This window comes from Hyperoodon ampullatus (genome assembly GCF_949752795.1).
Source record: "Hyperoodon ampullatus genome assembly, chromosome: 9".
Classification (NCBI taxonomy): Eukaryota; Metazoa; Chordata; class Mammalia; order Artiodactyla; family Ziphiidae; genus Hyperoodon; species Hyperoodon ampullatus.
In genome coordinates, this window is record NC_136922.1 from 8,374,015 (window position 1) to 8,386,584 (window position 12,570).

The 12,570-nt window shown below is 43.3% G+C and overlaps 1 protein-coding gene across 1 annotated transcript in view; it reads right to left on the reverse strand.

The window, feature by feature from the left end:
* LOC307058220 (guanine nucleotide-binding protein G(i) subunit alpha-1) overlaps window positions 1–4,752 on the reverse strand; it is a gene marked incomplete at its 3' end in the record, with an annotated part of 88,369 nt that extends 83,617 nt beyond the window's left edge. Inside the window, exon 1 of the mRNA XM_079711657.1 lies at window positions 4,546–4,752. Within this exon, the coding sequence (XP_079567783.1) occupies window positions 4,546–4,663 (118 nt within the window). The 5' untranslated portion in view covers window positions 4,664–4,752. The remainder of the gene's footprint in view (window positions 1–4,545) is intronic.
* Window positions 4,753–12,570: the final 7,818 nt, after the last annotated feature.

Consider the following 12,570-nt stretch of genomic DNA (forward strand, 5'->3'; position numbering starts at 1 on the left):
AACTAAATATGCTCATGACAAAAGGACTAAATATGCTCATGACGACCTACAAAGATCCTGCCCCTGAAGTCTCACACTAGTGCGGGAAGCAGGCGGGGCATAAAGCGAAATCACACTAGAAACCAGAGTGCAAATGTGCTCTGCCATATGCCAACTATTCCTGTATGGAGAAGAACGGTGCCCTAAGGGAAAGAGTATGAGGCTAGAGGGAAGCCAGGTCCAGAAGAAAGTTTTTATTCTGCAGGCAATGGAGAAGTCAAGAATGGTTTTCCGAGCAAGGCATTAGCATGATACCTACTGCAGGCTAGAGGCAAAGACCAGAAGCAGGAAAGTCTACTGGAACTAGGCTGCCAGAGGCAGAGGAGAACTTGAACTATAAAAGTGAGAAGGAAAAACAAAAGATACAGAAAAATCAGCACTTGCAAAACATGTTCACACCACCTGTGGCTTCTAGTAAAGTAATGCTAATACAAGGTAGGTGAGGGAGAGAGAAGCACAAAACCCCTGTAGAAATACCATATCCATTCACTCACTTAAGGAAAGGGGCCTTCTGACATCTAAGATCCTGAGCCAACTCTAAGGAAACGGCTAAAGCTATGCAAAATCAAAAGTTCTGCAATGCCAGAATTTCTCAACTAGGGAAGTCACAGGGCAAGTTTAAAGAAAGCCAAAAAGATGAACGGTTTAGTTTCTCAAATAGCTGGTGGGTGGGAGCAATGTAAAAATATTCACCAAGCAGAAGAGATCCAGTCCCTCACCTCATTTTAAGAAGTTAAAGAGTTAAAGGGTATGGATTTGTATTTGTTTGTTTGTTTGTGGGGATGAGTTCAGTGGAGGGAAGGATAACAGGAGGAGTGGAGGAGAATACAAGCTCAAAACTTCAAAGTGAAGGGACTTCCCTGGTGGTGCAGTGGTTAAGGATCCGCCTGCCAATGCAGGGGACATGGGTTCGAGCCCCGGTCCGGGAAGATCCCACATGCCGTGGAGGATCCCACATGCCGCAGAGCACCTAAGCCCCTGCGCCACAACTACTGAGCCTGCGGTCTAGAGCCCGCGAGCCATAACTACTGAGCCCACTTGCCACAACTACTGAAGCCTGCATACCTAGAGCCCGTGCTCGGCAATGAGAAGCCACTGCAGTGAGAAGCCTGCGCACCACGACGAAGAGTAGTCCCCGTTTGCCGCAACTAGAGAAAGCCCACGCATAGCAACGAAGACCCAATGCAACCATAAGTAAATTAATTAATTAAATAAATTTCAAAAACTAAAAAAAGAAACTCCAGAGTGAAATAATTTAAGAACAATTAATTCATAAAAATTTTACTTGTATGTACTCTACCCTCATATAGCTTTGAAAATTATCGTAAGTTATTTAATAAGTACCCATATGTACAACGTAGTCTCACTGAAACAACAACCTAGGCCTAATTCTATACCCTTAAAAGGATAAGTTGTAACATCCTCAAAGATATAACAATAAATGATGCTTTCTCTTGAGACAATCAGCCATATACAATGGAAAGAAAACTTTAATTATTAAAATAAGTTTCATTATTTAGGATTATTATTCTAATACTAAAGCCTGAAAGCTAAATCTTCAGAACCACTCAAACCCTGACCTGATTTCCTTTAGGTCAAGGATTAGACTAGGTCCTCTCTTTTTTTTGAAGGCCTAATTCACTGCTCCTAATAAGGATAGTGAAATACCTCTGAGTTTAAAAAAAAAAATATATATATATATATATATATATATACACACACACACACACAATATATATATACATATATAGTATATATACACATATATGTATAAAATAGACATCCAGTGCCCAAATCTTTGTATGTGTCTTATACCCGAATCTCTCAACCCAAATGTCTAAAATGACAACACATGCCTTAAGAAAAATGAAATACAATGAACTATTTACTATACCATCTTAAATGTGCTGTATACCTTAAATGAAAAAAAAAATCATTTGATTAGAAAAACAAAATAAGTGAAGAGGAGGAAAATCTGATGTAAACAGAATTGACATCGGTTATAGGTTACCTAGAGACCATTTCACATTTCTAACTGATTCAGCTGCCATGTTTTACAAGGACTGATTTCACTTAGCTCCTTACACGTATAACTTTAAACCTCCAAAAAGGAACCCAAGGTCAACCCTCCACTGCTAAAGTCAAACTACGAAAAAGAAAAATGTTTTCAAACATTCCAAGAATAAGCCAACATTCTGTTTATAGGAACTAGAATGCTGGAATTCTGGGCAAAAGGGTAGAGCAGAATGGGAGTAAGACAGACAAAGAGGAGGAGTGCTGGGCCAACAAGACAGGGATGCTGTGACGGGGATTTCTACAGAGAAAAGGTGTAGGGAACAGCAAGAGACTAAAGCTAGAAGAGAGAGCTGACGAAATTCAGTTACCTGAAGATTTTGAAATCCCTGTGAAAGCTTTCTAATGTTACTGGTATGGAGAAACAAAAATTCCCTAACTTGTGAAAACCGCAACTCTGCTACACCTTTCTCACGGCTCTCACTATAGTTCGTGGTGGAGATGCAACTTTGGGTTCTACGTTACACATTGAAGTACATTTAATTGTTAGTCTAGAACAGTGATTCTCAGCCAAGATTAAATTTTGCCCCCAGGGGACGTTTGGGGGCTATCTGGAGACTCTTCTGGGTCACGAGTGGAGGGGGGCTGCTCCTGGCATCTAAAAGGTGGGTGCCAAAGATTCTGCTCAACATCCTACAATGCACAAGACAGCCCGCACAACAAACAATTATTCCACCCAAAACGTCAACAGTGCTCAAGTTGAGAAACACTGATCTCTTATGAATATAAGCAAAAGCCAACTTGTCGGACCTTGACGCTAGTCCATCTCTCTCTAACGGACATCTATTTAAAGCATAAAACAACACCAGAGGACTCATTTCCCAATGCTTTAAACATGGTGGATGGCTGACTCCAACTCAGAGTCACACAATACACTGAAATAATATAACAGAGCAGGAGTGCCGAAACGGCAGGAAAAGAACTTTTCAACCCGTTTTCCATTTTTTGTCGCAAGCACACTGAATTCAAAAGAGGAGGACCTACACGTTTCCATACAAAGGTGTGTCTCTTCTGTGCTCAATACACTAAAATACACTGACTTCCTCAAAAGACAGTATTTCTCATTAATGTAAAAACCTAAGTAAACAGTATTAACTGAGAAAGATTTACGTTGAGGCGCGGGGGTGCAGAAAACCACCAGGTCTTTAAAATGCAAAGTTATTTCACAGTTACTTGCAGAATGACTCAGATCATTATTACTTTTAGTCATGCCAAGTTTGCTGCTTCTAAGCCTACTAGTAATGGAGAAAAAACCCACCATTTTTCCTGCAGTCATTAAACCAATGAAACAGAAGCTTACCGAAAACAGGTCTGTGAGATAGTATTTCTATTTTATTGTAACCGTTACAAAAATAAAAGCAGTCGCTGGGACTGCAAATAAAGATTCTGAGAAATCTTTCACCTACTTCACTGCCTACAGGGTGTGTGTTTGGGGGGTATGGGGATGCAAACAAAAGAAAACCCTAACTCACACATCAACAGATCTTAAGCTGCGAGTATTTTCCTAATGCATCCCTTAATCAAAATCCTGGTTTACTCTTTTTACGTTCCCTCCCTTCAAACAACTGCAAAAGACCTCCACAGAGCGTTTCACCAGGAGAACAATACTAAGAACAAATAAGAGCCTTGCGTGTACCTGGCAAATCTCATTCATCTGAAGCCGTAGCAGCAGAGAAGAGATTCCTGTTGTCCAATGTGACCCACTCACACCTTTCACATCGGTTTTCACCGCTCGAGTATCTTTCTGAATTCAGTGTTAACTAACTTTGATGGTTTCCATGTCCCCACCGTAATAAAAATCCAGCGTCCAGCATAGCCTACTTCCTTACGCAAGATAAATATAATCAGTGCTCCCCTAACACTTACGGAGTCGCCACAGGAAGTTCAACGGAAAGACACAATTCAACCCTACGGAGACCCCACAAAAGGTGCACTGATTTCACAAAACGTGGCACTCGTGACATGAAGAAACCACAACCGCGATACGACACCTTGTAGGAAGGGTTTTCGCGCGGGGGAGGGGTGGAGGGTGGGATGTGCTTTTATTTCCTTGTAGCCAGTGCCCTTTCATCTTCACAAAGCTGAGCTAACTTCAGAGAAAATCCTCGCGACCCGCTCCTCGGCTCCTGGCGGGGTCCACACCGAGGCACGCGAGTGAAGCCCCTGCCCCGCCGCGGGCGAGTTCCCCCCGGCCAAGGGAACAGAGAGGAAGGGGACCGGGGAGAGGGGCACCCGCCTCGGCTCTGCGCCGCGCCGCACAAGCTCGCGCTCCGAAAGCATCCTCGGGCGCTACAAGACGCGCCCTCCGCGCTTCGGCACGTCCCCTCCGGGCTTCCCAATGCCGAGGAGCCCGCGGCCAGCACACCCGCCAGACTCCCTGGCCCCAGACCCGCCGGGGGCCCCCGCCCGCCAACCCGGCCCGGCCGCCCTTACCGAGCAGCAACAGCTTGACCTCGCGCGCCGCCTTCTCGCCATCCTCGCGGAGGTTCCGGTCGATCATCTTACTCCGCTCCACCGCCGCCTTGTCCTCGGCGCTCAGCGTACAGCCCATTGTGCCAGGAGCGAGAGCTGGCCGCCGCTCCCTTCAAGTCCGGCGCGCTGCCTCGAAACACAGGTGAATTCTTTCTTCCTGGATGCGGGCGTTCGAATTCCTCCCGACGCCGCCACGCCACCCCCACCCACACCCACACCCACACCCACTTCCGAAACGGACCTAGGGAAGCGCTGTCTGCAAACGAGCTAGCAGCACCGCGCGGCTCTTGCCTACAGCCGGGCTCCGCGCCTCGCCTCCCTCCGCGGCCCCGAAGTCTTGCGTTTCCAGGCTCTGGGTACAGCTACCGGTGGCCTCCTGCTGGTGGCCGCGCCGCAACCTCTAGAAGCCCGGCGCTGCTCGGCGTCCGCGCGCCGCCGCGGCCCCGCCCCTGCTCGCCCCTCCCGCCGCCCGGCGACCACTCCCAGAGCGCGCGCCCGAGCACGAGCCCTCGGACATCACCCCCTCGGACGGGTGCGCGCGCCCACGCTGCCGCGGACACCGGCGCCCCACAGCCCCAGCGGGCCGGCCACCGCGCGCGCCCTTGGGGAGCGCCCCCGGAAGGCCAAACGTCGCGGCGAGCCCCCCTACCTTGCTTCCTCCGCGAGAGTGTGATAATTTCTTCCCGTTTACTCACACCCAGGGATGTGTTCGGACCTGCCCCTTAGGGGTGCGGGTGGGAGAGCTGCCAAAGTTGGAAACCGAAAAAAGCCAGTCCTGGGCGTTTGAGCATGCCCAGCTCGGGCAGGCGCGCAAGGGTTTTCCAAATGTAAACGCGTGTCAGCTGGCCTTCAGGGGTGAGGGAAATAGAGGGAGCTGGGGCCGGGAATGGAACCGTGGAGAAAGCAGTGAGGGTAAAGTGGGGAACAGAAAAGTCTGGGGAGGATAGGAGGTCAACTTTCTTCCGCTTTTTTCTTTTTCCCTTCTCTCCTCCCTCCTTCCATCCACTCTCACGTCCCTTTCCACAAGCAAAGAACATTTTGAAGGATTTCCTCAAACCTGAGAAAATGTAAGATAAAGGATCAAAGAGCATATTTTTTTCTCCTATCCATGCAATTTTATGTGCCATAAGTTTTATTCAGAAAGTCTTTTCCATACTGTGTCCATTCATGCCACTTTCAAAATTATCCACAAAATGTCCAAGGATTGCCAAAATGATGAGATACTCTACAGCATTAAAAGTTATATTATAGAATAATATTTAATGATAGAGGAGAGATATTTATATTTTAAGTGAAATAGAATTTTTAAAGCAGTGTGAAAAGTACGATAATTTTTTTCTTAAATAACAGATATATGTTGATAAAGTATTTGAAAGAACGCCACTTAACGTTAGAAGAGACCATAATCGTCACTTAGCCCAACCTCTCCATACTACGCACATTTCACAGCTGCTACCTATTCCCTCCTGCCACAGATTCAGACATATTCCTGGCTTACATGTTTTCATTGGCTGAGAATTCAGAAACGCAGAGGCATCAAAGTGTACTGCTAGATTGCCCTCGGATATTTCTTACTTGCATTAAACAAAATCAGCCCTTAAAGGATTGAAACAATAGAAACGTTTTACTTTCTCTATAGTACCAGGGTAATTATATTTTCGAATGGATAAGCTTTAAAAAAGAGCATATTTTTAAGTAAGACCAAACAACACACCCACACAAACAAATCTCCACACCTTAACTGACCTCCTCTGGGGCGACATGGAAGCTTCCAGGCCAAGTTCTGAACCAATATTTATGACCATGTTAGTAAATCATAAGCCACTGGGCATGTCATTCCTTATTGCAGGCCTCGGCTTCCTCACCCATGAAATGAGATGGAGTTGATCCAGACCATCCTCCATCCTTCCAGCTCTACCTGGTCTGGGGGAAATAACTTCTGTGGCCCTTGTTGGCATTTCACCCAGCACAGTATGAATGAGCATAGGGTCTGGTCTCTCCCCGTCACTTGTACGACTACACTTTTCCCTTATAGACATCGCAGGAAATGTTGACTGATTATAAGATGGGGTTGGTAGCAAAGAAAAACATCTTCTTTGATGTGTTCAAAAATTAGGAAATTGCTCTGATGGAAACCAAAGAGCAACCATCTGGAAGTCTTATTTTCTAAAAAAACATTCGTAAAAACTGGGCTTGAGTTTTCCAAGAAGGTAAGGCTGAGCTGATGCTACAGGAAGAACAGCCTTAGAGTGGGTCTCCTAAGCAAGGCCTGTGGGCTAGCAGAGGTTGCCAGTTTCCTCCTTACTGGACATGCCCTTTCCTGTTCTCCTGCAATAGTCAAACCTGCTGGGCTCAAGAGCTGCAATTTCAAGAACTGCCTCAACTTTTCCTATGGCCTTTTGTAATATACCAACAAAAAGGAACAAGCTTTAAATTGTATTTAATCACCTCCTACCCTCTTTGTATTTCTTGGCAGTCTAAATGCTGATGTTCATCAGAAACTCTGGAATTAAACTTGACAGAGTGAGCTTTCAACATAGTGTTTACATATTACCACTTTGCATTATCTGTGAGTCTTTCCTATAAGCTTTCACGCCATATGGAGTATGGGACCACCAACTGCAAGAAACGAGCAAGCAATCATGACTGAGTACTAGTGGAGATGACTACAGAACTTGTTTTGGAGAAAAGAAAGCTGAACAGAATAATAACACATTACCCCCCTCATTTGTCAAGTAGGTGAGGAGTTAAAATACAATATATGGATGAATAAGAACTGAAAATTAGCTTTATTATGAAGCTAAACTTCTGAGAGGATGCAGAATAATGGAGTGAGCAGTTTGAGGGGAAATTCCAAGAGGAGAAAGTTTTGAAAAAACTTTAGAAGGAAGCCATGAGTGGGGATTGATGGGGAGCTTCCAGGACTTTGTGTTGGTCAACTCAGGCTGCCATAACAAATACCATAGGCTGGGTGACTTAAACAATAGGAATTTATTTCTCACAGTTCTGGATGCTGAGAAGTCCAAGATCAAAGTATGAGCCAATTTAGTTTCCCGGTGAGGACTCTCCTCCTGGCTTTCAGATGGCTACCTTCTCGATGTGCTCTCACTGTGTGGAGAGAAAGAGCTCCAATCTCTCTCACTCTTCTTATAAGGACACTAATCCCATCATGGGGGCCCCACCGTCATAACCTCATCCAAACCTAATTACCTGCCAAAGGCCCCACCTCCAAATTCCATCATACTGGAGTGAGGGCTTCAGCCAATGAATGGGGTTGGGAGGGGGGCACAAACATTCACTTCATAACAGGGTATATTTTAAGAGGAATAACCAGCTAAAAGGGTTAAAAGCAAGTACATGATGGAAATAACAGTGGTTTTATAATCAAAGTGTAGTTTGGTTGTAAAGAATGATAGGAAGTATGGCACAAAGTTGAAAGAGAGCTTTAAATGTTAAGGTGAAGAGGTGGATTTTTTTTACAACAGGCAAGGCACTAAGTGTTCCCTACATTCTCCTGAGCTGGGTAATAGGTGCAAAAAAAAAAAAGCTTTTACCCAACAGAACAAGTGGTGTTACCAGCAAGTGGATTGTGTTAATAGTCCAGATATGAGGTGGTGAGAATCATTCAAATAATTAACAATTTACATAATTATGATGTTGAAAGATATGATTCAACAACCTTGTTAAGCAGGTGGAAAAAATAGTATTAACTCATCTATTTTATAGAGAGTGAAATTGATATACAGATGTTGAAGCAATCTACCTCAGAGTACTATTTTCCCTTCTGGACATGCTATGTTTTAAGCAACTATATTGAGATATAATTCACATACCATATTATTTATCCATTGAAAGTATAAAATTCAATGGTTGCTAGTATATTCACAGAGTTGTGTGACCATCACAACAATCAATTCTCGAACATTATCATTACCTGCAAAAGAAACCCCATACCCTATAGCCATTATTCCCCCAATCTTTCCACCTTCCCTGCTACGCCCAGTCCTAGGCAACCAATAACCTACTTTCTGTCTCTATAGATTTACGCATTCTGGACATTTTATATAAAGGGAACCATGTATGTGGTCTTTTGTCTATGCCTTCTTTCACTTAGCGTAGAATTTTCAAGGTTCATCCATGTTGTGGCACATATAGTACTTCGTTTCTTTTTGTTGCTGAATAATACTGAGCATCATATGTTAAGAAAGTTAGAGACATATGTTAAAAGACAAATTGAGACACATTCAGCTGAGAGCATCGAGGTCTTAAAGTAACTCCAAACCATGTCATAAGGAATAATTGAAGAAACTAGGGATATTTAATGCAGGAATGAGAAGATACAAAGTGACGTGATGGCTATTTATAAATGGTTGAAGAGATATCATAAATCAGAGGGAATAGACATCTTCTGTCTGGATTCAAGGTGGTGGATTTAAGACCTATTGGAAGAAAGCTATAGCCAACAAATTTTACCTTGAAGTGAAAAAAAAAAAAAGTGTACAATTTCCCCCGAAGGAAATAGGGAACCTCAGAAACTCATTTATTCTTGACTAAGTTATAAAACTCTAGACTGGATGATCATATATTGGGAAAGATCTAGAGATCGATGAACTTTTGGGATCCCTTACAACCTTGAGATTCTATATCAGTCAGAAGCCAAATGGGATTAGTGTGAGAAATGATATTAAAATCCAGAAACTCCTTCTGGTCTTCAACCCTTTTCTTACTCATCCTGCCATGAGATATACAAGCAGAAGTGGGAAAGGAGAGTTTACGTGAGACATGTTGGCTTGGTGTATTGATGGATTAGTGTGGGGATAAGGATGAACCAGAGAAGAGAGAGTCAGGACAACCAGACGTGTACACACACACACACAGAGACAACCGATGGGCAGTGTGTGTCTTTGGCTAAGTTGGGAGCAGATGTAACATGCGGATACCTTTCCACTGTCTACATTGAGGGTTTTGCTCTCTAAGTAAGAAGGAGAGAGTCTGGTTTGGGGAGAGCCTATAAATAATTGGAGAATAGCGGGGCTAGCATGGCATCCGTACCTGTCTATAGTTAGAAAGGCCCCAAACCAAAACCATTTTTATTAGAGATGTTGTGAGATTCTGGGCAAAGGCTGAAATACAAAAGCTCATTGAATTATTACTGAAAGACTTTAAAAGACAAGCAGCACCCTTTGGTTTGCAAGTTACAACACTGTGGGGCAGAGATAACATAAAGGCCATCATCTCTGCATGGAGCATACCACCACCCAGGCACCAGCATGCTGGTGGACTGAAAACATACAGAGACAGCCCTTGAGTATGGACACTTACATGCTCCTGATGGACACGGCACCCCTGGCAATGCTCAGTCTCCCTCATTTAGCTTCACAGACAGCAGCCATGACAGAAGAGAGCTGGAAAAGAGGAAAAACATGTAAAGTATTAGGCAGTGACTTCAACCATCAGACTGGTTTGTGAGCTCATGTAAATATGATGCCAATTTCCTGCTGAAGCAGGTAAATCTTGAAGTCATTGTCCATGAGGCCAGGGGGCATTGAGGAATATAACAGTACATAAGTAAAGGAGGGAGATGTTTAAGAAAAAAAAAAAAGGTAATATATTATTTCAAACGCATCAAAAATACTCCCAGGGACAAGTATAAACAAAAGAGAATTGGAAATAGTATTACGGTAGAAGAAGCTCTAAGCAGGTAATCAAATAACCTTGGAGCAATTCAAAGCTCTATTTTCAACTGCATATCTGTCTTTGAAAGTCCCTTAACTTATATAAACTGCAATATCCCTACCTATAAAAGTGTGTTGAATTAGATCATCGGCAAGATCCCAATAATTCTGAATTCCTTTGAGTCTGTCATTTCAACAGTAGATGGTTGGTACAGATGAACTGGTTTGCAGGGCAGAAATTGAGACACAGATGTAGAGAACAAATGTATGGACACCAAAGGGGGAAAGCCGTGGGCGGTGGCGGGGGGTGAAGACTTGGGCGATTGGGATTGACATGTGTACGCTGATGTGTATAAAACTGATGACTAATAAGAACCTGCCGTATAAAAAAAAAGTGCCTTCTTGATAAAATGTTTAAAATAAAAAAATGTTTAAAAACCACTTTGCTCTATGTATTTATTAAGAACTTTGGAAAAAAGAAAAGAAAAAAAAAACAGTAGATGGTTGGCAAATATACCAAAGAACTTTGATATACTGCTGTGAATGGAAGCCATACCATGTAAAATTAAGGAGTAAGTAAGTGCTGAGCATGCAGAGATTAATGAGGAAATTTTCTAGAATTTTTAACCATGGAAAGTGGTAGACACATGGGATGGTAGACGGAGAAGTGGGTTTGGGATTTGTTGTTGTTTCATTTAAGCCATGACTCTTCTTCCCAAGTATTAGGCAGGGGTAGAAAAGGAAATTGTTATTATGCTAAGGAAAGAACATGGCTGCCCCACTCTCTGACCTCTACCTCTGATTTTTCCATCTCACACCCTCTGAAACCTCATCACCATCAATTCTTCAATCCACAGAGATCTTCCATCCATTGACCATATGCCTTTTCCCTGTCCCTCATGCCCTGTCATGTGATAATCTCTCTCCTTAAGCAACTTACGCATCTTGTACCAGGATAATCATTCTTTTGCAGATACCCTCAAAACATCCCCACCATTGTATTCAACAGAAAAACCTCAAATTTGGTTAAATCAACTCTTGGCCTATCTGTGTCTGAACCTGTACAACTGAGCTTGACCGGAGGAAAACACAGTACTCAGCAATTCTATCCTTCCATTTGCTCAGGCCAGAAAGCTGGCATCCTCTTTGATTCCTCCCTTTCCCTCAACCCCTTGAGGAAATCCTGTTCACTCTGCCTTCAGATATATTCAGAATTTGGCCAAATATCACCATCCATTGATATATCCTAGTTTGAGATATTGATGGAATATCACAATAGCCTGCTGTCTTGTCCCTCTGTCTCCACCATTATCCCCTCCTATTTTCTATCTGGCAACCAGAGTCATCCTTTTAGAATTGTCACCCCTTGACTAAGAACTACATATCCATTTACTTACCATCTTACTTAGAGAAAAACCCCACCTAAAGTTCTTACGATGACATACAAGGATTTACCTGGTTTACCAAGTTCACTTCTTTCACCCTAAATATTACTTCCTACCATTCTCCTTGCTCTCAGTGGTTCAGCCTCACTGACCTGCACGCTCTTCTTTGAACTTGCCCGACATGCTTGTCATGGGACCTTTGTACTTATGTTCTCCCTGCCTGGAACACTCTTCCTCCAGATAGCTGCTTGGCTGACTCTGTTACAACATCTCAGTTAAATGCCACCTTATCAGGGACGTATATTGCTTAACCACCCACATGTCACCCTTCATTCCCTTACTATGCGCTGCCATTTCTTTATAACTCTTATCATATCACACACTTATTTTTGTGATTTGTTTACTGCCTGTCTTCGCTCGCTTGAACATAAATTCAAACGAGCGGAGAATTTGTCTCTTTTGTTTACTGTTTTATTTCCAATCACTAGCAGTCAATACCCATATTAAATAAATAAAGGGAAGGAGCTGGATTTAGAATATAAATCTAGTCTTCCATACCATTCATTCATTCATTCATTCAACAATATTAATTAAAGACCTGACATGAGTCAGGCCATGTTCTTAGCACTGGAAATGAGGGGGTGAATAAGACTTACTTTGTTGGGATGCAGCAGTGGTAGAAGAGAGGTGTTAAATAAGCAGGTAAGTGGATCCATTAAACAGGATACAATTAAAAATAGTTGTAAGTGCTATGAAGATAAAGAGTTTTACAAAAAGAGTGTACCAGTTCACGTCTTCTGAGAAGCAAACCCCAAGACAGAATTAGACGTGCAAGAGGTTTATTGGGGGAAATGCCTGTGAAGGATAGATGAGAGCAGGGAGAGATGGGGAGGACCTTCCAAGGGGACGAAGCTCTGACACCTGGG